The 25,887-nt window shown below is 36.8% G+C and overlaps 2 protein-coding genes and 1 pseudogene across 2 annotated transcripts; all 3 read right to left on the reverse strand.

Annotated features, from left to right (window-relative positions):
• On the reverse strand, positions 1–1,006 carry LOC102504719 (olfactory receptor 5M1). Its single transcript, XM_006193196.2, is given in 3 exon segments — positions 1–710; positions 713–865; positions 868–1,006. Coding segments are annotated over 3 exon segments (942 nt in total). The 5' UTR covers positions 947–1,006.
• A 5,849-nt stretch (positions 1,007–6,855) lies between these two features.
• LOC106731225 lies at positions 6,856–8,504 on the reverse strand (annotated as a pseudogene).
• A 5,360-nt stretch (positions 8,505–13,864) lies between these two features.
• LOC116661791 (olfactory receptor 5AP2-like) lies at positions 13,865–14,905 on the reverse strand. Its single transcript, XM_032474350.1, is given in 1 exon segment — positions 13,865–14,905. A coding segment is annotated over 1 exon segment (996 nt). The 5' UTR covers positions 14,861–14,905.
• Positions 14,906–25,887: the final 10,982 nt, after the last annotated feature.

A 25,887-nucleotide genomic window follows, 5' to 3' on the forward strand; every position in this document is an offset into this window, starting at 1 on the left:
CTAAAGTGCAGTTCTGTGAAAGGGATTTCCCTTAACCATTTGCTTCATGGCATAGATCACGTGCTTATTCCGTAAACTGTAGATCAACGGGTTCAGCATTGGACTCAAAAAAGTATAGAAGACTGCAATTATTTTGGACTGCTCTACAGACTTCTCAGATGGGAGCCTTAAGTACATGCAAAAGAGGGTTCCATAAAATATAGTGACTGTTGTCAGGTGGGAACCACAAGTAGAAAAGGCCTTGTGCCTGCCTTCTGTAGAGCTGATCCTCAAGATGCTGACCATGATGAAAACGTAGGACAGGAGAATGATGAGGAGAGAGCTGCAGAGGGTAAAACCAGCAACTGCAAACATTGCCATCTTCTTGACTCGGGTGTCAGAGCAGGCCAGCATCATGAGAGGAGGGTCAGCACAGTAGAAATGGTTGATTTCATGGGAGCCACAGAAGGACAGGTGGAAAGTCGGCAGTGCCTGAGAGAGCCCATGAAGGAAGCCACAAGAATAAGGGACAGTGACTAGAGAAAGGCAGATGCTCTTGGACATCCTGCTGCTGTAATGTAAAGGGTTGCAAATGGCCACATAGCGATCCAACGCCATTGAAGCAAGGATATAAAGCTCTGTGATCACCAGGGCAATGAAGAGCAGACACTGTGTGAAACATCTGGCATAGAAGATGGTCTTCTGATCTGAGAGGAAAGTGTATAGCATATTGGAGCGATGTTGGATGAATAGCAAATGTCTACAAAGGACAGGTGGCTGAGGAAGAAGTACATGGGGGTTTGGAGGTGGGCATTGTTCCTGATCAGCATGATCATGCCCAGATTCCCTGCCAGCGTGACTAGGTAGATCACCAGAAACACTCCAACAGGGTCTTCTCAAACACTGAGTTGTCTGTGAGTCCCAGGAGAATGAATTCTGTCACCAGAGTGTGGTTTGGGGAAGACATTTTCTTGTCCCTTGAAAAACTGAATTGACAAAAAAGATGAAGAATTCTGTCTAACCCAGACTCTACATTTATTCCATTCTTGTGTCATTTACTTTTGATCTATTTATCTCTGGGGAAATTACTCTTCTCAACAAATGCATCAGAGTGTTTCCATAATTATTTTCACTTAATGTCTCTGTGTTAACTCTTTCCCTATATATCTCAAACACACAGTTCCAAACTCTTTCTGTCTTATTTGTGTGTGTGTGTGTGTGTGTGTGTATTTGTGTGTGTACAATTTATACCTGTCTTCTTGGAAAGCTTCATATTTGGTATTTTTTCAAATTTTGTGAAAAAGAAAGCCAAAGGAATAAAAATGAGATATGAAAAGCAGTAGATCATTTGCATCATTCAAATGGACAAATGAAGAGGTCTGAATTTCTAGGTTCCCTCCAGCTTTGATAGACTAGTGTTTCATGTACAAAATAGAAGACACACTCAGTACAGCATTTTCACTTGAAACTCATATTTGTCTGTCTTAATTGCATTCAGAGGATGTTGAATTAGTAAATTTATCTCTTGCTATATGGCTAAATTACAGAATGAAGAATTGTCCTCTCTGCTTGATAAATTCACCCACTCATTATTTATGTACACTGCAAATACTGATTTTTTTTCTGTTCTAAATTCCGAGGTTACAGCAGTGAAGAAATTCCCCAGCCTCATAAGCATATATTGTAGGGGAAGGAATAGATACTAAACACACAGCCAAGGATTCACAACAGAATTTCACTTAGAAGAAAATATTATTAAGGTGGGGTGCTTTAGATGGCCATTCAGCAAAGGTCTCTCTGAGAAGGAAGAAATGGAACAGTAAATAAAGACTTCAAGTATCTGGAGAAAAATGTGGAAGTTTTCTTTGTCCCCATTTTTTGCAACTAACATATAAAAGAAATATGTTTAGGGACGCACATTAGGATAATGTTTAAACGTGGACTTAGTTCCCAGCTGGATCCACTGTCTCCGGTTTGTTAGTTATTTTTTTTTTTTTGAAGAAAATAAGATATAACTGGAAAAAATGTTCATTAATAACTGCACCCTAAGGCTATTTTATTTAGTTTTCACATATACATCAGAAGAGCCTGCATATAATAATTTATTTTTAGAGAAGCCATTAAATATTAACATATGAATAGAAAAATGAAGTACAATGAAAGAAAAGATTTTTTTCCCTCCATTGGTGGGATATTAACCTCCAAACAAAAGAACAAACTTATTTTTAGTGAACAAATGTAGAAAAATGACCTACATGTCAAAGCTGACTTACTATATTTTCTAAAAACAAGGTGGGAAGATTTATAATACATTTCTTAGGAACATTCCCTAGAGTATTTTTAAAATAAATTTAAAAAGCCAATTAAAGTAGTTTATATTTCTCAAAGATATAACCTTTGATGCTTTGAGGCCTCAGATTATTCTTTGAAGCCAAAACCTCTGCCAAACATCTGTGTATTCTGTTCAGTACTTAGTGCCTGAGATCTTTAACACAGATTGAGAAATCAGCCATCACTTTTATGGAATATGGGAGGAGGAGAATGTGGGTAGATAAGTTTTATATTTTTAGTATATAAAAATGAGATTATCCTCATCAGAAGGCTTCAGTGTTTCTCCATAAACACTGAGGTAAAGTCATCTAATAAGAGTGAAAAGTAAGAACATAAAAGAGATGCAAGATTTGAGGAGCAGAGTGTGAGGAACAGAAAAGTGAGCCATGGGAGGAAGGAAGTCAGGGGGAAGGCTCATTTGGAGGGTGGCATCGTGGGCTTATCCTTGAACCAATCTGCCCTCATGAGTTAATTTCATCAATACTCTAGGAAACAAAGATCAGTCTGAGTATCAAGATCATTCATAAAATTGATGATTCATAAAGCTGGTGATTTAGGAGGAGGTTTCAAAGTGGAATGAAGATTATTTGGACAGTATCAATTTCTTGGCACCATGTTTGTTAGAGAATAAGGAATTAAGAGATGACCTTGCTAGTCTGTATCTTCCAGGACACTGCTAATTCCAGTCAACACAGTCACAGGACTTAAAAGTGTACTGTCACCAAGAGAGGCATCTTTAATTGTGTTAGATCTCCAAATGATGGGTTACACTGTGAGAAAGCAGCCAATGAGATAAATCTGTATAGCAATACAAAAATGCAGATTGTTACCAACGTATCACATCAGAGAATATTTGAGCACTATCATGTATTTTTCAAATTGAGGTGGAAAGACTTCTGTATCTCAACTTTGATGTGCTGTTTCCTGATCCTTTGCAAAAATAAAATAATACAACTTAAAGAATAAAATCTATTGCTTAAGGATTCCCATGAAATAACAGTTTTTTGTTTGATTTTAGAGCTCATTATAGGATTGTAACGTGCACATTTCCTGTTCCCTTAACGTGGAGAGTCCTTGTTTTATAAAAAAAAGTAGTTGAAGATTTGGCCCATCTTTAAGCAGAATGTCAGCTTTTAGTTTGAAGGAAAATTTTGCCTAAAGTACTTATGTATGTGTTTTATGATATATTTTAAAATATAATAGCATTACAATAATCATAACATTCACAAAAGCTTTTTACAAGAGATAGGACTGCTCGACAGTAACTGAATGGGTAGCCGAAAGGTAGTGTATTTGCTCTTTCAGATCTGGAAGGGCAAAGTATCAATACTTTTCAGTATGGGATCCCTTGATCAGAAACCCACAACAAGAATTTGATGCTTTTTTTTTATATATCACAATGAATAAGATTAGAGGGCACAGACTTTACCTAGATGTATGATGCTAACTCAAAAAAAGAGTTTTATGCATTCTCATTTTATTTTCTAGAAAGCCTTCAGATGATTGTGTTTAAATGATACTTGAAGACATGAATTCCTTCCTTAATATCACTCTGCTTCAATTGCAATGACTAATAGACGTATGTCTGCTAAAAGAACACTTGATGACTTTAGTTACACAAATGTCACAGCAGCCTTATAGTTGGAAAAATCCCACTGCCACTGTAAATTTGTTACTTGTGTTTTTGTGATTATTTAATTGGCTATATTTTTTGAGTTATAGCAGATTAAACATTGTACTGGAAGTTCTATATAATAAAGTTATACTGATTGGAAAGGAGGAAACAAAATCAGGTTATTCACAGGTCACATGAGAGTTTACATAGAGTCTCCTTTTAAAATATGCAAAAGAAATATTAACTAGACTTATTGTGCTGAACATTTTGCAATATATACTAACATCAAATCTTGTTATACATCCAAATATTTTTTAATATGCAAAAGTAAAATTAAGAGTATGCCTTGGAAAGTCACATGACTACAAGATCAATATACATAGATTATTTACATTATTATGTAGAAACCAACCACAACTGAAAAAAATTAATATCTCTTATAATAACAACAAAAGCATAAACCACTTATAATGAATATTAAAAAACTGGAAGAGTTATGTACTTAACTATAAAACACTGCAGAGATAAATTAAAGAAGACCTAAATAATGGAGAAATATATGTCGTGGTTTGGAGTATTTAATATTTTTAAGTTGCCATTTTTTCCAAAATCGATCAATAGTTTTAATGCCAGTCCAGTCTACATTTCAATTGGCTTTTTTTTAAATGGATAAACTGATTGTAAAATATATAGATGTATAAAAAAGATTTATATTCACCAAAGCAAATATGAGAGAGAAGAAACATTATTAAATAATTCACACTATCTAATTTTAAGAGTTAACAAGAAACTACAGTACTCAAAACAATGTGCAGACCCAAAGATAACAAACAGATTAATGATACAGAATAGAAATTCCAGAAATATGTCCACTCATATATAGTGAATGGATTTTAGAACAAAAATACAAATGTATTTCAATGGGGTATATTATTGGAATAATTGATATCTATATAGAAAAAATTAACTTCAATCCCTATATCACACCATAATCAAATATTTCTATATTAATTTGATGTGAATCATAAGACTAAATGTAAATACTAAGTCTACAAGTCCTCTTGGGAAAGGAAAAATAGAAGAAAGTCTTTATAATCATGAGGTAATCAAAAATTTCTTAGGAAGGACAGAAAAAGCATTAATTGCAACACAGAAAATATTGTGAAACAAAAAAATACTACTATAATTGCTTCATAGCACCACAAACTGTTCCCATATAAGTAAAATTAATCAATATTGTGTGTGCTCTGACTTCTACACTAACCAGTATTCCCCATCTCCTTCCCTCTACTAGGGCTTCCCATTTCTTGAGAAACAATATTGGAATTAAGTTAGTTAATAACCCTACAATAACACCCAGAAGATCTAGCCAAAGTAATTAATGAGGATGACTACACTAAACAACAGATTTTCAATGTAGATGAAACATCCTTATATTGGAAGATATCAGCTAGAACTTTCCTGGTTAGAGAGAAGTCTCCAGCTTAAAAGTGTCAAATGACAGTATACACAAGATCTTATGGTAGCTTACAGAGAAAAAAATGTGACAATGAATATATATATGTTCATGTATAACTGAAAAATTGTGCTCTACCCTGGAATTTGACACAACATTGTAAAATGATTATAAATCAGTAAAAAATGTTAAAAAACAAAAAGTGTCAAATGACATGCTGACTTCCTTGTTAGAGATTAATATAGCTCGTGACTTAAAATTGAAGTCAATGCTTATTCACCATTCCAAAAGTTGTAGGGCCCTTAAGAAGTACACAAAATCTACTCTACCTGTGCTCTATAAATGAAACAACAAAGCCTGGAGGGCAGCACATCTCTTTACAGTGTGATTTACTGACTATTTTAAGCCCATTGCTGAGATCTACTGTTCAGAGAAAAAACTTTTTTTTCAGAATATGGTTACTCAGCAAGGTTGCACCTAGTCTCTCAAGAACTCTGATGGAGATGTACAACAAGATTAATTTGTTTTTAATGCCTGCTAACACAACGTCCATTCTGCAGTCCAAGGATCAAGGAGTCATTTTGACTTTCATGTCTTTTTGTTTAAGAAATACATTTTGTAAGGTTATGGCTGCCATCAATAGTGATTCCTCTGATGGATCTGGGCAAAGGAAACTGAAAATCTTCTGGAAAGGATTCTCCATTCTGGAGGCCATTAAGAACATTTGTGATTCTTGGGAAGATGTCAAAATATCAACATTTGCAGGAGTTTGGAAAACATGGATCCCAACCTTCAAGGGATCCACAAGTCTGAGGGGTTCAAGAATGTAGTGGGGGAGTAACTGCAGATGTGGCGGGAACAGCAAGAGAACTGGAATTAGAAGTAGAGCCTGAAATTGGGAATGAGTTGTTACAACTTTATGATAAGAATTTAACGGATGAGGAGCTGCTTCTCATGGATGAGCAAAGCAAGTGGTTTCTTGAGATAAAATCTACTCTTGGTAAAGATACTGTGAAGACTGTTGAAATGAGAGCAAAGAATTTAGAATATTATGTGAACTTAGTTGAAACAGCAGTGGCAGAGTTTTTGAGGACTGACTACAATTTTGAAGGAAGCTCTACTGTGGAGAAAATGCTATGGAACAGGATTGCATGCTACAGAGAAATTGTTTGTGTATGGAAGGATCAAATGATGTGGCAAACTCCATTGTTGTCCCATTTTAAGAAATTGCCACCTAATATTCAGCAGCTGCCGTCCTTATCAGTCAGCAGTCATCAACATGGAGGCAATATTTTCCTCCAGCAATAAAATATTATGACTCGCTGAAGGCTCAGATGATGGTTCACAGTTTTCCCAAATAAAGTATTTTTAACTAAGGTATGTACATTGTTTTTTAAAGACATAACACTATTGAACACCTAATAGACTATAGTATAAACGTAACTCTTGCATGCATTGGGAAACCACAAAAAAAATGTGATTTGTTTTATTGTGCTATTCACTTTATTGGAGTAGTCTTGAACCAAACCCACAATATCTCTGAGGTATGCCAGTACTGGGTTTTATACCTCTGAACAGGGAGTTGAAATGGGATATTTGGTTATTTTCAAGCATATAGGCTCTGTGGAATAAGTGAGATTTATGCAGAGTGACCATATTCCCCAGGATGCCTGGGACATTTGGTCCAACTCTGCTATCAGAAAAAAGCCTTTCTGGGGGATGTCACAGATCAGGGATAGAGTGCCTGCCCAGCATGCACGAGGTCTTGGGTTCAATCCCCAGTACCTCCAGAGATTAAAAAATTAATAAATAAGCCTAATTACCTCCCCCAAAAAATAAAAAAGAAAAGAAAAATTTAAAAAAGCCTCAGTACATAATGAAATGGACCCAGGGTGAATGGAAGAGGACTGATCATTTCTAAGTTACCTCCGAGCCCTAAAATCCCATGCTTTGATGAATCTAAGTACAGAAGCAAAAAGAGCTTGTTTTAAAAATTTTACCTAAGGAAATTTTGACTTCCTTGTTTCTCAGACTATAGATGAGAGGATTTAACATGGGGATGACCACTGTATGAAACACAGACACCACTTTGTCTTGGTCCATCACATAGCTGGAGCTGGGTCACAGATACATGAACAGGATTGTGCCAAAAAAGATGGTGACCACCATCAAGTGGGAAGCACAGGTGGAGAAGGCTTTGTACTGCCCGTTCACTGAATGGATCCTCAAGATGGTCATGAGGATGTAGAGATAAGAAATGAGAATAGTCAGGAGGCAGCTCAGTTCATTAAAACTGGCAAAAGAAAAATGAGAACTTCATGGACACGTGTGTCAGAACAAGAGAGTTTCAGGATGGGTGGAATGTCACAGAAAAAGTGGTTGATGACATTTGAGTGGCAGAAAGACAGTTGGGAGGTAAGGCCAGTGTGAATGGCAGCATTTATAAAGCCTGCAAAATATGTGGCCAACACCAGCATGACATTAAGATGGGGGACATAGTGACTGTGTAAAGAAAGGGCTTGCAGATGGCCACATAATGGTCATAGGCCACCACAGTCAACAGGAAGCCCTCAATGCCAGCAAAGGAACCAAAAAAGAAGAACTGAGTGGCACATTCATTGAATGAAATGACTAAGTTGTCGGTCCAGAAATTTACTAGCATATTAGGGGCAATGACAGAAGAATAACAGAAGTCAACAAGGGACAGATTGCTGAGGAAAAAGTACATGGGCATGTGGAGATGCGAGTCAATCTTGATTAACAGGATCATGCCGAGATTTCCAAAAACAGTGATCATATAGATGACTAGAAATACCATAAAAAGGAGACACTGTAAGTCTAGATGATTACTGAATCCCCAGAGAATAAATTCAGTCACTGTTGAATGGTTGCTTATACTTTTGTCTCCAAAAGGGTGAGTCATTTGCTGAGATAAGAAACCAAGGAAATAAATTACACAAAAATATCAGGGAAATCAAACAACTTGTTCTTTGCTGTAGGTAAGATTATTTCCAAGATGTTCTAAGAACATGAAAAAACCTTTTTTTTTTTTTACTGCCAAACAACAACAACAAAATAATGTAACTAAACAGTAAAATAACTTATTATATTTAAAAATGAATATTTATGCTCGTGTGTGTGTGAAGGCTTTGATGTATATTTTTCTATATCCTAACCTACCCCTCAAATTTTATCTCCTCCCTCCTTGATCATACTACCTTCACTATCTGTCGTCCAATTCCTCTGCATTCCTCTTGCAATTAAATGTATGATACAGTTGAATAGACTTGCTGTATCCAGTTCTGCTTTTCCTGTTTTCTCCTAAGCCCACTTTAATCAGGCTTTCATCCCATCACTCCACAGAAACTGATCTCTTCAAAGTCATCGGGGGTCTTTATGTTGCCAAATCCAGTGGTCAATTCTCAGCCATCGTTTTGATCTATCCATAACATTGGGCAGAGGTGATGGCTAACTACATCTTGAAAAAGTTCCCTCTCTTATCTTCCAGGACACCAGACTCTGAGTGTCCCTCTTACGATATGGTTGTTCCTTCTCAGTCTTCATTTATTCCTCTTCTTCTCTCTGACCCTTAAGGTTAGACTCACTCAGAACTCACATCATGACCCTCTTCTCTTTCCTGCTTACACTCTACCTTGGTGATCTTACTCAGTATCATGACTTTAAATTCTGTCTACATACTTACAACTCCTGAATGTACATATTCAACCCTGACCTCTTTTCCAAACTCAACTTACAATTCAGTTGCTTACTTGTATCTCCACATTAATTTATTGAATAGTGGCTCAACATGACCCAGATCTGATTTACTCATGACCTCCTTTAATATATTCCAAATATAGCATTCCCTGCCTCAAGTCAGTGACAGCTCTCTACTCATATTTGTTCAGACAAAATTAAATATAAACAAATTAATACTAGAGAAATCATTCTTTTTTCTTTCTCACACACTCCATAACCAGTCTCTAAGATAATTATATTGTCTCTACCTTCAAGAAATCTATATCAAGAATCCAACTACCTCCTACCACCTCCATTCCTATCGTGAAGGCTCAAGCCAACATCATCTTCCACCTACATAACTACAACAGTCTTTTGACTGATCTTTCTATCCCTAAACTTGGCTAAAATGTTATCCGGTAAAATATCACTTTTAAAAATTTACAGCCATTTTATAAAGCCCTACTGTATGCATACATATACAAATATAAATTTTATATGTAACAAACACATAAAGTGACATAAATGGAATATTAGCCTGTATGATATATATGATCCTATATGTATGTGTATGTGTATACATATGTGTTTGGGTGTATGTAGATAAAGGCTGAAAATTGCAGTCATTTTCTCAATGGGTACATAAAAAGCATAAAATAATTTGCTCTTACATGCACACATGCCAGGTACTTTGTCACTCTCCCTGCACAAAATTAAATTTCCCTGCTTTATACACATACACAAACACACACCACATATACATATATTCACACACATATGCTTGTATACATATAATTATATGTATGTGTATGCACATGTTGAATATTTGAAAAAATTATCATCTGCTATTAGTCATTCTAAATTTCTCTCTTCTAAAAAAATCCACGTTAGTTCAGTTGATACTATTAAATTCAGTGTTTCAAACATACTGCAATTAAAGATATTTAATCTTAATTACTTGAATGTTTTTTGAGTCCTCCTGGAAACTTTCTATACCTCAACACTTTGAAGTAAATTAAATCATCTTACCTTTTGTCCTTAAAAATATTCCCTGGAAGTAGTGGTGTCTATTAGTTTAGTTTAGTTTAGTTTTATTTTTTGGGTTTTGGAGGAATACAAGTTTTCTTCTTTACAATGTGAAGTTCACAGCTTTGATGAAAATGGAAGTGGCATCACAAATTCAGCTGTGGTAGAGTTAAGGCATAGTTAATTAATTAACTATGAGCAGAAAGAGTAGAAACAATGCTGATTCTGAATCTGAGGCAGAGGGTCAGCCTATTAAGTTTGTGACAATGCTCTTGAGATTTAATCATCTCTACAAAACACTAAAAAGTCTGAAGCTTGAAATGTGCTAATTCAAAATTAAGACATTCATTTATTTTTCACTCTGATAATTGAACTACATTCTCCCCAATGAACCATTTATACCCTGGGGAGTTACTTAGGCATTGAGAGAAACACAAAATCTCTTTTATATTCTTGAGCCTCCATTGTGCACAACATTAAATTAAATGGTACAGGATTGATTAGATCCTGCCTCTAAATTTCAGAATTGCACTTAAAATAAAATGTCTACTCCTTTCTATTAGAATATAATTCACATCGCACTCATTAATTCATTCAACAAATATTTAGTGAATTTGTTTTATGTAGCAGAAGCATCCTTGGTACTGATAGAGGAACCAACAAAGTCAATCTTGTTTATTTCTTCATGCAGTTTTCAGTCTGGGGTGGGGGTAAAACAGCTATTACAAGTGCAATATGAAAAAAATAAAGTCCAAGGCCTATTTATCAGCTTTCTTTATTATTCCTTTTATAAACCAAAGAGGGTCTTGCCTCAGGGCCTTTGTATTCACTGTAATTTTATGTGTAAGGCTCTTCCACAGACATTCATGTGATACTCACCCTCACTCAAATGTCATTTCCACAGTGAGCTCATCTCTGACACAGCCAGTCCCTATTCTCTTGTCTGCTTTAACTTCTTTAAAGCACCACTCATATCCATGTCACACACACACACACACACACACACACACACAAATGACTATGCACACGTGCACACAAATTAAGTACAGACAATGATGTCTTCCTTGTTTGAATACAAGTTTCATGAAGTGAGAAACTTTGTTTTCTCACCTGTGTATCTTCAATTTGTATTACATGCTGGTTTTTCCACTAATAGTTTTGTTATTGTTGTTGTTGAGGGGGAGTGGGGAGGAGGCTGGATCAAGGTGGCAGAGTAGGAAGATGCTGAGCTCACACCCTTCCACAGACACACCAAAACTACAACCACAGCAAAACACCTGTCTCTGAGAACGACCTGAAGACAAACAGAGCAGATTGTCTACAACTAAGGATATGGAGAAAAGGCCACATGGAGATGGGTGGGAGCAACAGAGACATGGTCTGGTCAGAACCCACACTCTGGTGTGGAGACCCAGAAGCAGGAGGGACATCACAACCTCAAAGGTCCAGTCTGAGGGGTGAGGGGTCTGGGACCTACATCTGGCTCCCCAGCCTGGGGGACCTGCACTAGGAAGATGAGCCCCCATAACATCTGTCTTTGAAAACCAGCGGGGGTGAGTTCTGGGAGAGCCAGAGGACTGTGGGAAACTGAAACTTCACTCTTGAAGGGCTTGCAACAAACTCACTACTGAGTCCCAGTACAGAGGCAGCAGCTTGAAAAGTGTTGGAGCCACATGAGAAGAAGATCCATTGATTGATTTTACAATATGTGCCAGAGGGGCAGGGATCTAGTGAAACCTTCCCTAGTAATGAAAGTGCTAGTGGGCACCTACTTTTTTTCTCTCCCTCCACCTAGCTGGCCCAGTGCTGCAGGACTGTTTCTGTCACTCTCCATCAACCTAACCAACATCATACATCCTTCCCCAGCATTCTCCTGAGGACCAGCTCACTCAAGCCTCTTACCATGGACAGGTTCTCCAAACCAGCTTCTTTTCCACCCCAGCTGGCAGGCAGCCCCATCCAGTATTAGCACCCTTCATGGCTCCCACCCTGTCTCACCCACAGGTAACCCCAGCCAGCACTGGCTCCCACCCAAAGATCAGCAATAGACAGTGGAATACTGAGGGTTTTTTCTAACTGCACCTAAGTAGCTTAAGCGGAGGACACGGAGAAGTTAACGATTAAGTTTAACTGATTGGGATTCAATCAGATGCATACATGAAGAAAATGTAGAACCATGGAATGGAAAGTGATTGAGAATGAATCATTATATAATGGACCATGGAATCTCAGATGGGCAATCAGTGAAATGTGGATATAGGAATACTGATGAATAATGACAAAATATCACCTTTTTCTTTTTAGATTGGTGAATAAGAAGCAGTTAAAGGATAGATATTATACTGGATGAGTTAGAATAAAAGGGAGCAGGGAGGAAGGTGCCAGCCATGATAGCTTTGAATGTCTTTGAGAGAAACCATGGTTAGTAGTTGACAGAGGAAGTTGTAGGGAGACCAGAGAACTGTTATGGGCGGATAGGATGAGTTATCTCTTCCTTCATGGTCTCTCAGAAGCTTTTCAGGGGATGAGGTGGTCTAACCTGGAGCATGTGGCACACTAGTGTTCTCTGTCTCTTGTCTTCCGTAGATAGTGGGGTGGACAGAAATAGGAAATAGACATTTACCTGATTCCAAATCATTATTTAGTCCTTCTTCAGTATGCCATACTATCAAAGAAGTATTTTTTTCCCATTGCTCTAAGATTGACAGCCCCCAGCCTTATAATAATAAGCTATAGGTAGATAAGTTAATTTGGTAAATGTTTATTGAAAACTATCTAAACTTTGACAAGGCTAGACATAAAATTTTAAATTACTTTAACTTTGAGATTACTACCCTCAAAATATTCCAATTCACAAAGTCAGTAAAATATTCCCCTGCTATTGGTGTGGTATCCATGTTACTATAAGACCCTGATAACACTCCTTCTTGTGTATTGTTTGGTACTCCTGACATTCATGTGAGGGGAATAGTGTCACTATTTATAATGCATGCTGTGATACAGTAGTCCAGATTTGCCTTTCAGGGTTGAAGTATTTATTTCCCCAGCTTCTAAGTGTATTGGCAACTGATATCTCACAGCTGAGTTCCACTCTAGGAATCATCTTTGCTGCATGGAATTGTCATGCCCAAGACTATACCCCCTTCCAGTAGGGGGACCCATATCCAAAACTGGTCATTGTGGCATTACAAATACCTGGCCCTTTTTTCACAATTTGGAATATATCTAAAGGATCATCTCAACCCCAGGGTTCTATGTGGAATTGGCTAGGTCCCCTGTTGTGACTTCATCACAATTCAACTTCTACCCAGCCCTGGTTCTTCTACTCCCTTACACATACCATTCCTGGGAACACTCTCCAGTCAACTTCCTGCATGCAAGTATCTGTCTCACAGTCTGTTTGCCCAGGTCCCAATCAAAGACACCAATATTTGTAAATAATAAAACTGAGAGTGAAAAAAGCTAAATATTGGCATTGAGACTTAGACCCAGGTCAGCCAATTCCAAGTATTGATACTTTACCAGACACCACGTGCCCCCACTATGTTGATTCATCCTATAAGCCCATGAATACACATTTAAGACACCAAGAGATTAAGAAGCATACCTCACTTTAAACAATCTGCCTTAACACAGAAAAACAGCTTAAGCAATCTGACAATACAATTAATACAAAAACATATTTTCTTCTTCGTAACAGGGTGATGTGTAATATGGCTTTACAGTATCTGTTTCTGTAAGATCTTCTGTAGGGCCCCTTTCACATCCTTATTTTTCAAACTGTAGATTAGAGGATTTAGCATAGGGATCGCTACTGTATAAAAGACAGAGACAATCTTGTCCTGCTCCATTGAGTAGCTAGATGTAGGGTGCAAGTACATGAAGAGAATTGTCCAAAAGAATATGGTGACAGCCATGAGGTGAGAGGCAAAGGTGAAGAAGGCTTTGTGCCTACCCTCTAATGAGGGCATCCTCAAGATGGCAATGAGGATTCACAGGTAGGAAACAAGGACAATTGCAACACAACTGATGACATTAAAACTGGAGAAAGCCATGGTCACGATGCCATTGATGTGGGTGTCAGAGCAAGAGAGTTTGAGCAGGGGTGGAGAGTCACAGTAGAAATGGTTGATCTTATTGGAGCCACAAAAGGATAATCTAAAAGTTATTCTCGTGTGTATGGCTGCATTCCCAAAGCCTGCTAGGAATGAGGTAGCCACTAGCAAGGAGCAGATTCTCCCAGACATGAGAACTGGATACAGCAGAGGGTTCCAAATGGCTGCATAGCGGTCATATGCCATCATGGCTAACAGGAAGCATTCAGTCCCCAGGAAGGAGCCAAAGAAGTAAAACTGGGCAGCACACCCATTAAAAGAAATGGTCTTATTTTCAGACACGAGGTTCACCAGCATCTTAGGAGAGTAAGAGGCATCAACAAAGGAGAGGCTGCTGGGAAAGAAGTACGTGGGGGTGTGGAGACAGGGAGCAATCTTAATTAGCACAATCATCCCCAAATTACCCACCATGGTTGCCGTGTAGATGAACTGAAACAATCCAAAGAGGACAATTTGTACATCTGGATTCTCTGAGAGTCCTAAGAGGATAAATTCTGTCACTTCTGTTTGATTCTCACCTTGGACCTCTTTCATATATCTCATCATCTGAGCTGCAGCAAGAGAGAAGATGGAACATGGCATTTGGTCAGATGGATACATGACAGAGCTATAAACATCATGTTACTGATATGTACACATGCAAATTCTAACAGAAGACAGCAAAGTGAAAAACTTACTATGAAGTGTGTTGGACTTGATGCCAAGTCAAAAGACATGAAAAGAGTTGAGTTCTACGTGTGTTGCACACTAAGAAATGACCTTGACACGAGTGACTTAATACCCATTAACTAAGATCACTTCTGGCATTAACTATTTATTGGGTAATTCCAGGAACTTATGCTTAAGATGCATCATTATTTATGATAAATAAATTAAGTGATATATTAATATACCATTTAGACACAACTTCTAGAAAAAAAAGGTCAAAATGAATTCAGGCCACTAATTATTCTTCCACAGTACTAATGGAATGTACACAAAATATTGAAAGTTAGTAAAATTAATAAACATCACTAAACAATAATAAGTCACTAAACTAAATAATAATAATAATAATAATAATAATAATAATAATAATAATAATAATAATAATAGTAATAATAATAATAATAATGAAGTTTGAATTTCCTGGGGGTGGGAGAAATTTTAAAAACTGAAGGCCAAGCCAGGAGACAGTTCCCATACAGCTAGCATGTTTCTGACCCTACCCTAATTTCCCAGTATCAGCATTTACAGAAAAAGAAAAAAAGTTAAATAAATATTGAGCATTTTGGATAGTTGCCTTCAATATCTAGACAGTCAGGTTGTAAGAATGAGTAGACATCCCAGATGAAAGTAATAGATCAGATACAGCAATGAAAACTCCTATGTAACACCCAGATTCACAGAATCACCACAGAACCAGAACACATCACCACCAGCATGTGGAATATTCCACTGTATTCAGTCTGGGGAATAATTTTACACTAGGTCATCTAAGTGGAACTAAAATTCACCCCTTGCAGAGTGTAATGAAGTGAAATCATGGACTAAAGAAAAAAGAAAGATACAAGGAAAAAGAAAGAATGAAAGAAAGAAAGGATGGAGGGGGGAGGGGAAAAAAGGAAGGAAGGAAGGAAGGAAGGAAGGAAGGAAGGAAGGAAGGAAGGAAGGAAGGAAGGAAGGAAGGAAAATCAAAATAGATGTCCAGCTTAGATCTCTCAAGAAAAAGTTTAGGCAACAGCTCCAGGGGAATTCTTCTCCATTTCCAGCCTAACTCCCTAACTCAATGACCTCAAATTATTAAACAGTAGATAAAATGGTACTAATCTAGCTGTCAAATTATAGCTTAAAGTATTAAATCATTTATCATTTACAGCAGGAAGTTATTTGATACTGTCTCAAATTTAAATGTGGGGTCAAAGTAACCTACTATGTGCGCTAACATGGGAGCTAAAGGATCTACTGAGCACAGTTGGAGAGAAGGCTCACAGAAATTGCCACACACAGAAGTGCCTATCTGCGCTCTGCTCCACCTGCTTCCCCTTTGGGTAGGGGCTAAGTGCCCTCACCAGCAACAGAACCTGGCATGTTTGTACAGAATTACAGTACTTTTCAAAGTGTCATTGCACTCATTATCGAATCTAGGCCTCACCACAGACCAGTGAGGGGGATACGCATGAGTCCAGGAGTGTTAATAAGACAACCTTCTGTTACAAGAGGTCAGTGAAGTAGAGGAGCAAATCAGTGGTGAACCCTGGGTTTCTTGATGCCACATTGTTTGTTCCCCAGCACTACCTTGCCTCCCTTCAGATTTCACTGCACAGAGGTACAGCCTAGTCCTCTTCCTTGAATAATCTTGCTGTTTGAATTTCAAAGAAGAGCAGAAGGAATTAGAAAGAAGGAATAAATCTTTTCCTCTCATCTTCAACCAGAAAATTTCCCTTTGAGTACCTTTCTCTCAGAAATAGTAAAAAGAATAAAATGCCCCAGACATGTGTGTGTGTGCTAGACACACAAAGAAAGGCAATGATGGGTAATGATAACAAGTACTGAACTGTGCTGAGCATTTCCCATGTTCTGTAAGCACCATGTTAAGTATTCTTCCTACACTATTTTATTTAAATCCTATGAGATAAGCAGTGTTGTAGTCTTTTTTATGCACGTGGGAGATGGGAGGCACAAAAGATCGGTGACCTTTGCCCAAAGTCCCAGAGATCACCTACAGATGTATAGCCAGCCAATGCAACACTTGAGGTAATTTATAAGGACCCCATCAGTGATGGATGTGAGCACTAACGTACAGAGCAATGGATATTGTAATTCTCAGAACCTTATTGATGCGCTAGAACACACTTAGTTACATTGGGAGAAATCCGTATACCTCCTGAAGAGAAAATACAGTTACAGTGGTTGAAAACTGTCTTTCTCAGAACTCACATTCATTAGATAGTATTTTTAGCAAAATACCACTTGTTTTACATCTAGTGCTGTGGATTACATGCTTCCATCTTTCCTCTATGCTAGCAAATGCATTTCCTGTTTCCTCTGAAACATTCCCCTTCCCCAGCCTGAGACTTTGCAGTCAACCCTCTAGTCCAGAGATCCTTCATCTGGGTTGTCAATTTCTAGGAGTTTGTGAAAATATTAGTGAGATTTCCTGAGAATTGCTGGTGTTTAAAAAGGTCTTGAAATCATATTATTTATTGATCCTTATAATCTTCCTAATGACTAATAAAACTTTATTACTAAAAATGGACAGAGTATTTAACATACTGTCTTAGCCATTCTATACTCTTGGAACTTTGGGTCTATGGGTAGATTGCAGAAATTAACAGGATATTAAATTTTTCCTCATGTCAGTAAATTACATGGACAGAACTTTTTATATCTTCTTCTTACCTTTGATCCTTTTGCTTGTTCTTGTCTAAGGCTTAAATTCATCAAAAAAAAAAAAAAAGAAGAAAAAAGAAAAACAAATGTTCTTCTTAGAGGAGGCAGTCACTCTAATTCTCCCAGGTTAAGCAGCAGGCAGAGTTGGAATGGACTTTAGACATCATTTGTTAAAGAGATAAGAAAACTGAAATGCTTTATACCTTCCCTGTCATAAGAGAGTCATGCCTGCATTCAGCAGAGATTGAGTCTTTTCTCCTTCACTTTTTCTTACAGTGTCCCAATCTGTTATGTTACAGTAAAACACAATTCAAAATACAGAAAACATTGCTGTGGTACAGCTGTGATACTGTTTGCAGTTATTTCCAGTTGCAGAGGCTCTAGACCAGAGTCTGGAGTGGGCATCCTGACTTATTTTAAGTAGGAGGCACTTCTTGTTCTTTGGTCTCTGGGGACTTCAACCCTCACGTCACCTCATTTTAATCTACTTGTTTTTGTTTCCCTCTGAAACTAAGGAAAGCACATGTCCTTTCCATATTTCTCTCCTTTACCCTCAGGACACCTGGGCCCAGTGAAAAAATGAATTTTCAGTCCTTTATTCCAAACAATTATTCAAAGTTCTTTTTCTTTCTCTTCTGATAGTTGGTGGCCTGGTCCCCTTAGATGCATTGGAAGAATCCAAAGCAGAGCAGGTTTGCTCAGCCGTTGTTCTTGCCTTCTCTAAGGACTTCGAGTACAGATGAGAAGTTGTGCTGCCTGAATCACAGTGAGGGGAAAACTGGAGGGGATGCAGGGGCATAGCAAGGACAAGGACGGACTTGGTCTTCAGTCCTGGCTCCATGCCTCTCTGGTTCTGTGTCTTTAGATAGATAGTGCACTAAATCTCTTTGTGCCTTAGGTTCTTTATTTCTGTGTGAGAGTACTGATACCTGCTTCACAGGGTGACTCCGTAGGTAAATCAAAGAACATTCATTGTTGCATCACATGAATATAGACAGGTGTTAATAAATAAGACTTCCCTCCACCCTGACTCTCCTACTAACTGTCCAGAGTAAGAAAGAGTCGTCAGCCCATGAAGTTGAGATGGAGACTTACAAGCTTTCCTATTGCCTAGATATATCTTCCATACAAGAGGTACAGGGTCTGAGACAAATTTATCATCATCTGATGAGCATTTGCATTATCTGCACCGCTTTGAGAAGACACTCTGACTTGTCTCTCAGTACAGTGTAATCAGTTTGCACTAAATGCTGGGGGACACAAAAGCTTAAAGGATGTGTTGCTTTGTCTCTAGCAATTCAGACAAAATTCACATTATTTTAACTCTTAACCGCTCACTTTTTTTTTTTTTTTTGGTATTTTGGAGGGAAAACATAGTAAGCTCTTCTCAACACAGAGTCTGAAGCAAGATTGGCAAATAGTGAATTTTATTTAATAAGCAAATAAATACCCTTCCTCAATTAAGAGTGAATTAGTTGTTATATAGGAACAAACTGATATTATTCTTGTTATAGCCATGAGGCCCCTGAAAAAAAAGAAACAAATCAGGGTGGGCCTTGATTTACTGGTGCAAAGTATGTAAGGATGCTTATAATTAAAACAGTGTATTACTGATAAATCAATTTTACAGAATTGGTGAAATAACAAGGGAACAGAATAGAAAAATACAGATACAGATCCAATAAAATGAAATGAAAACCCAATATATGATAATAGCATCTCAAAACTGTGGGGAAAGGAAACTTTTTAACAACAATTGTTGATAGCCTTATAGAAAAAGAGAAAACTTGGTATTTTCCACTTACTAGACCCTGTAAAATTTCAATGAGTTATAATTATAAAAATTTAAAAACATTAAACAACACAAGCACTAGGAGAAAATATGGTGCAGTCCTTTGTTAATGGAAGCATAATTTAAAATTACATGACAGTTATTTTTCATTTTATCTTGTCAAATACACCAATTTTTAAATTTAATTGCATCTGAACTTTGAATATAAATAGGAATCAAAATCCAGAAATAGTAAAATTGAAAATTGGTACATCTGCCAAAATAAAGGAAAAGAAGGAAAAGAAAGGAGGTGTGGAAGGAGGGGAGGAGGGAAGGAAGGAGGAAAGGAGAGAAAGAGAATGAGAAAGGGAAGGAGGGAGGAAGGAAGAAAGTAAAGAATGGAAATTATTGCATGGTAAGGAATTTCTTAACATAATCAAAAGAAAAATGATAAATTGGGGAAAATTCACACCTTATATACTAGACAGACAGAAGATGTCTCCAATATATAAAGAATATCTAAAAATTAATAAATAAAAGAATCTGTGAATAAATCCAAAATACAGAAGAGATATGCCCTGGGAAAATATGGATACAAGACATGAACAAATATTTCAAAAGTAGAAATGCAAATGGCTCTTAAATATGTGAAAGTATTCAACCTTTCTATCAGCCAGGATCCAGACATGAAACAGAAAAACCACACAGTAATTATATCAGTAAAATTTAATATAAAGATTTATTACCTGGTAACAGGGAATTAACTAACATTGAGTGATCAAGAAAAGTCTAAATTATACAGGAAGAATAGACACAAAGGTCAGCCACTACCTCTGGGGCTGAGGCAGCACACAAAGCTGGGATCAAATTTGGAAGAAGCCCCCAATCTCCAAGGCTCTTTTTGACATAGTTATGCTGGGTATGCCTATAACTCTATATATGGCCAAGACATTCTCTGGCCAGGTCTACTAATCAAGAAACCACTCACTAGTGTTCCACTGAAACTCACTGGTCAGCCATACCCTGAGGTTCCAGCAAGACTTGCTGGAAAGCCACCTCTATGGTACTAATGAAACTTGATGGGAAACTACTTGCAGGAGTGTTGGTCAACCTTGATGAATGGTGCACACCACTGAGTATTCCATATGCCGCTGGCTACCACACATCATCCAGCCACAGGAAAGAACACATCAGTATGAAAAAGAGAGCCTTTTCCTCCAGCAGAGTTCCTCCAGCATTCTCTACTGACTAGCATAGTACTGTCCAGCTGGAGAAGGGGAAATGTTCATAGTATGAGGTCCAGTATCAACAAAGCAAAGCAGAGATGGATGGTTTTGGAGCTGAGAGACAAAAAATATTATGCTGGCATGATATTATTCCTAATAAGAAAAAAATATAAATATGACTACCCTCAGAGAATATTTGCCAACTTTTTTTAATTGAAGTATAGTGGATTTACAATGTTGTGTTAATTTCTGGTTTATAGCATAGTGATTCAGTTATATATATATATTCCTTTTCATTATAGACTATTACAAGGCATTGAATATAGTTTCCTGTACTATACAGTAGGACCTTGTTATCTATTTTAGTTAATATCTGCAAATTCCAAACTCCCAATTTATCCTTCCCCATCCCTCTTCCTCCCCATAACCATGTTTGTTTTCTATGTCTGTGAGTCTGTTTCTGTTTTATAAATAAGTTCATTTGTCTCATTTTTTAAAGTCCACATATAAATGCTATCATATGGCATTTGTCTTTCTCTGCCTGACTTACTTCACTTAGTATGATAATCTCTAGGCTTATCCACATTGCCACAAAATGGCATTATTTCATTTTTTATGGCTGAATAATTTTCCACTGTGGAAAAATATTCTATTTTTATCACTGGGTAATATCCCAATATTTCACATTTTCTTTATCCAGTTATCTGTCAATGGAGATTTAGGTTGCTTCCATGACTTGGCTGTTGTAAAAAGTGCTGATGTGAAAATTAGGGTGCATGTACCTGTATAAAAATTTGAGTTTTCTCCAAATATATGCCCTAGAGTGGGATTGCTAGATCATAGGGTAATTCTATTTTTTTTAGCTTTTAAGGAAAGTCTGTACTATTTTCCATAATGACTACACCAAACGACATCCCCACCAACAATGTAGGAGGGTTTCCTTGTTTCCACACCCCCTCCAGCATTTATCATTTGTGGACTTTTTAATGATGGCCATTCTGACTGATGTGAGGTGATACCTCATTGTAGTTTTGATCTGCATTTCTCTGTTAATTAGCAATATGGAGCAGTTTTTCATGTGCTTATCGGCAATTTGTATGTCTTAATTGGAGAAATGATTATTTAGGTCTTCTGCCCATTTTTGGAATGGGTTATTTGGGTTTTTTTTTTTTTTTCTTGTTGTTATTAAGTTGTATGAGCTGTTTGTATATTCTGGAAATTAAGCCCTTGTCAGTTGCATCATTTGCAAATACTTTCTCCTATTCCATAGGCTGTCTTTTCCTTTCATTTATAATCTCCTTTGCTATGCAAAAGTTTATAAGCTTGATTAGGTACCACTTGTTTAGTTTTGCTTTTATCTCTATTGCCTTGGTAGGCTGACCAGGAGAACACTGCTGTGATTATATAAGAGAACGTTTTGCCTGTATTCCTTTCTAGGAGGTTTATGGTGTCTTGTCTTATGTTGAAGTCTTTAAGCCATTTTGAGTCTATTTTTTGCCAATTCTTAGATTGGCAAATATAGATAGTGAACTAGAGAGAGAACAGACAGATAAATTTAGATGAGAAATAAATACAAACATTTGGCAACAAACTTTATGGAAGACTGTGGGGAAATGGGCACTCTCATACACTGCCAGGGGAAAACTATAATATTAGCAAAGTTGCACATTAAATTTCCCTTTGACCTAACAATCCCACTTCTAGGAGCCCACTCACGTGATGTGCTGGTAAAAGTAGGAAAAAGCATATGCACTAGGCTACTTATTGTTGCATTATTTTCTTCCAATAGCAAAAGATCAGAACCAACTCAAATGTCTATCAACAGGATGCTTGATAAATAGGCAATGGTACAGCCACACAATGGGTTACTACGAAGCTGGAGATATGAGAGAATATCTATTTTAAATCAAGTTTGACTTGAAAACAAATTTTATTAATAAGAAAGTATGTAAATGTTATTAGAAATTAATTTTTCATCATAAAATGAGATTTGAGAATAAAATTAAAGAAGCTAGATTAGAAAACAAGATTCAACTATATACTGTCTAAAAGATTTCCTTAAGGACGCACACAGGCTAAATGTGAATAAATGGAAAAGTATTACAAAGATTTTTTATTAGCTTCTTTGATTTTATTTTTAATGTTTTCTTTTTGGATAAAAATTTATCTCAGGTCAAAAGAATTTCCAAATTAAGTGGCTTTTTAAAAAATTGTGTAAGAAGTAAGATTCTTAAAACCACTAATTTCCCTTTTTCTTTATACAATGGAGAGCTGAAACAAATTTATATGCCATCTCTTGAAATTAAAAAAGAATTAAAGCATGTAATCATGTTTTTGACATTTGAATCTTATCTTTCTTTCCTCCTGTTTTCTTTGTGAATATATACCAGGGGTAAAAAAATGGAATTTTCTGGAAAGCTGCCCTAGATCTCTTCCTGGGTAGGAGTCTTTGCCTTATGAGTGGCAGTCTTCTCGCCCTTCTTATCAAAGGAGACGCAGCATGAGCACCGTACTCAGACAGAAGAGTGTTTTCATTCTGAAACTATTAATGCTAAGTTGTGTGTCCTGGAAAAGTTAAACAATTCTCACTCATTCACTTAACCTATAAACCAATGAGTCATTCACTTCATCTGAAGCCAGAGGCAATACTGTTATCATCAGAAGACTCAGTTGATCACATGTGGAAAGTACCCCAAAAAGTCTCTGGTGAATAAGTGTTCCTTAAAAAAAATAGTAAATTAGTTTCATGGAGTCCCACTCATTCCTTTTCCTGCCCACCAAATCAGCCTCTCAAAAAAGATCAATCTCACTAGTTTTTGTTATGTGAAGTTTCAGTCCCTCATGACAGATTCTCTCAGGTTAAAACAGAATTTAACTTAAATGTCCATCAACAGATGACTGGATGAAGAAGTTGTGGTATATTTATACAATGGTATACCGCTCAGCCATAAAAAATGATAAAATATTGCCATTTGCAGCAACATGGATGGACCTGGAGAGTGTCATTCTAAGTGAAGTAAGCCAGAAATAGAAAGAAAAATACCATATGATATCACTCATATGTGGACTCTAAAAAAAAAAAAATATATATATATATACACACACACATATATATGTATAAACTATGAACTCATCTACAAAACAGAAATAGACTTGCAGACATAGTAAACAATCTTATGGTTACTGGGGAAAAGGGGTGGGAGGGGATAAATTGGGGAGTTTGAGATTTACATATGTTAGCCACTATATATAAAAATAGATTTTTAAAAAGTTTCTTCTGTATAACACAGGGAACTATGCTCAATATCTTGTAATAAACTTTAATGAAAAAAATATGAAAACAAATGTATGTACGTATATGCATGACTGGGACATTGTGCTGTACACCAGAAACTGATGCATTGTAATTGACTGTATTTCAATTAAAAAATATAGTTTAAATATGGCTACTCTATATAACATGGGAAGTATCATCATACTCTTTGAAAAAACTTCAGGCATCAGCAAGCAGACCTTTCTAAATTGCCACCAAAATCACACCATGAAGGCAGCTTTGGGCTTGTGAAAATAATGCATGCAGCACTCATTACTGACTCCACCATCACAACTAGAAGGGAGAAAAGAATTTCCTTCTTTTACCATTAAAATTGAAGAAAGTGAGAGTGAAACTCCTTAGGGGATGACAGTTCATCAAATCCTTGAGTCTCCTGTGAGTGCAGAAGTCATTGCATCACATTTTCTCTGGGGATGATTTGTGACTCTGAAGCTTAAATGCCTCCCACAAACAGAAGCAAAGGTGGGATGGGCAAGTGGCTCAGAGACAACTACTAGAGTGATTGACTGTCTTTGGATTCTTCTCAGAATATTTGTTCAGCACAGCACATTAAGAGAAGAGGAGACATTCGACCTCTCCCCAAAGGTGAAAAACAGGTCAGTATTTGGGCCAGAAAGAGAATGAGACATGATCTTCTGGCAGTGGAGCATTATTCTACCCAGTGCTCATTTGGGCATGGATTTCCCTGGCACCAGGCTCATACCATCTTAACATTTCAAAAACAGTCGTTGACCATGGGTTTGGCTTTTGGGTGTCTCATTATAAGTCAGAATTCAAAAATTGCTAGAATTGGAAATTATTATAGAGTGTTCATTGCCCCATTCATTTCACAGACAAGGAAGCTTCATCTCACATAGCAGTTCATCAAGTTGGAACAACTAATTTGTAGGAAAAATGGTACTATAATCAGGATTCCACACTCTTAAAGCCCCAGTATTATTCTCATATAAACATGCAAAAGCAGATAATATGTAGAAATCTAAAATATATTTGCCTATGTTTGCTTCTGTAAGACAATGTTTTTGCTGGTCTTTCTAAAATATTAGAGTTTATTATTAACCATAGAATATGTTTCTTTACTCACTGACCATTTCCTCAAGAGTCAGATCACTTGAACTTTAGTTACATGAGACTAAAAAGAAAAATACAGACATTTTCTTTTCTCTTCTTTTGTCTTAGCCAGCTTTGATTTTGAATTTTATAGCCTCATCACTACTTGTTTTATTATTCAATGGAAATGCTATAGAATTAAGGTCATACCTTTCCTAAAAGTTAAGACAGTCCATGATATATCACATTTATGAAATAAGCATTGAATCCTTTTATTTCAGGGAGTCATGAGTACACACTCATCTAATGAATTAAATCACCTTCACTTACACACAACTGCCAAACGTATTAGGCACTTAACACAAGTTACTAAATTCACACCATATGTATATATGTGTACGTGTGTGTGTGTATATAGAGATAATAAATATGTATATATAATATAACCATTTTGCATAAAGTTACTAATCTTATTTAACAAATGAAAAAACCAAGACTCCAAGAAGGTAAGTAGTGTGCTAGAAATTAATAGCAGAAAGTAGCAAAACCTGGATTTGTCTGTTCACTATGAGAAAACAAGCTGGGTACTTTATGATTGGTGAAACACCTTCTCACCCCCTTCATCACTTAACTGGAATATTGAATCTACAAGGGAGGAAAGAATGGTTTTGGAATCACATTTTCAAAATTGAGTGGAATTGCTCAGCCCTGGATCAGTCCTAACTCCCAGGGCTGTGTTCTTACCAGGCATCTCACCCTCCTCTAACTGCTACAGCCAGGGATCACCCTTGTATTTTGAATCTTGATGTCTAGGTCTATTTCCTCATTTATGAAATTATGAATCTGGACTAAAGGAATACTTCCAGTGTCAACA

The sequence above is a fragment of the Camelus ferus genome, chromosome 36 (assembly GCF_009834535.1).
Source record: "Camelus ferus isolate YT-003-E chromosome 36, BCGSAC_Cfer_1.0, whole genome shotgun sequence".
In the NCBI taxonomy this organism is placed as follows: domain Eukaryota; kingdom Metazoa; phylum Chordata; class Mammalia; order Artiodactyla; family Camelidae; genus Camelus; species Camelus ferus.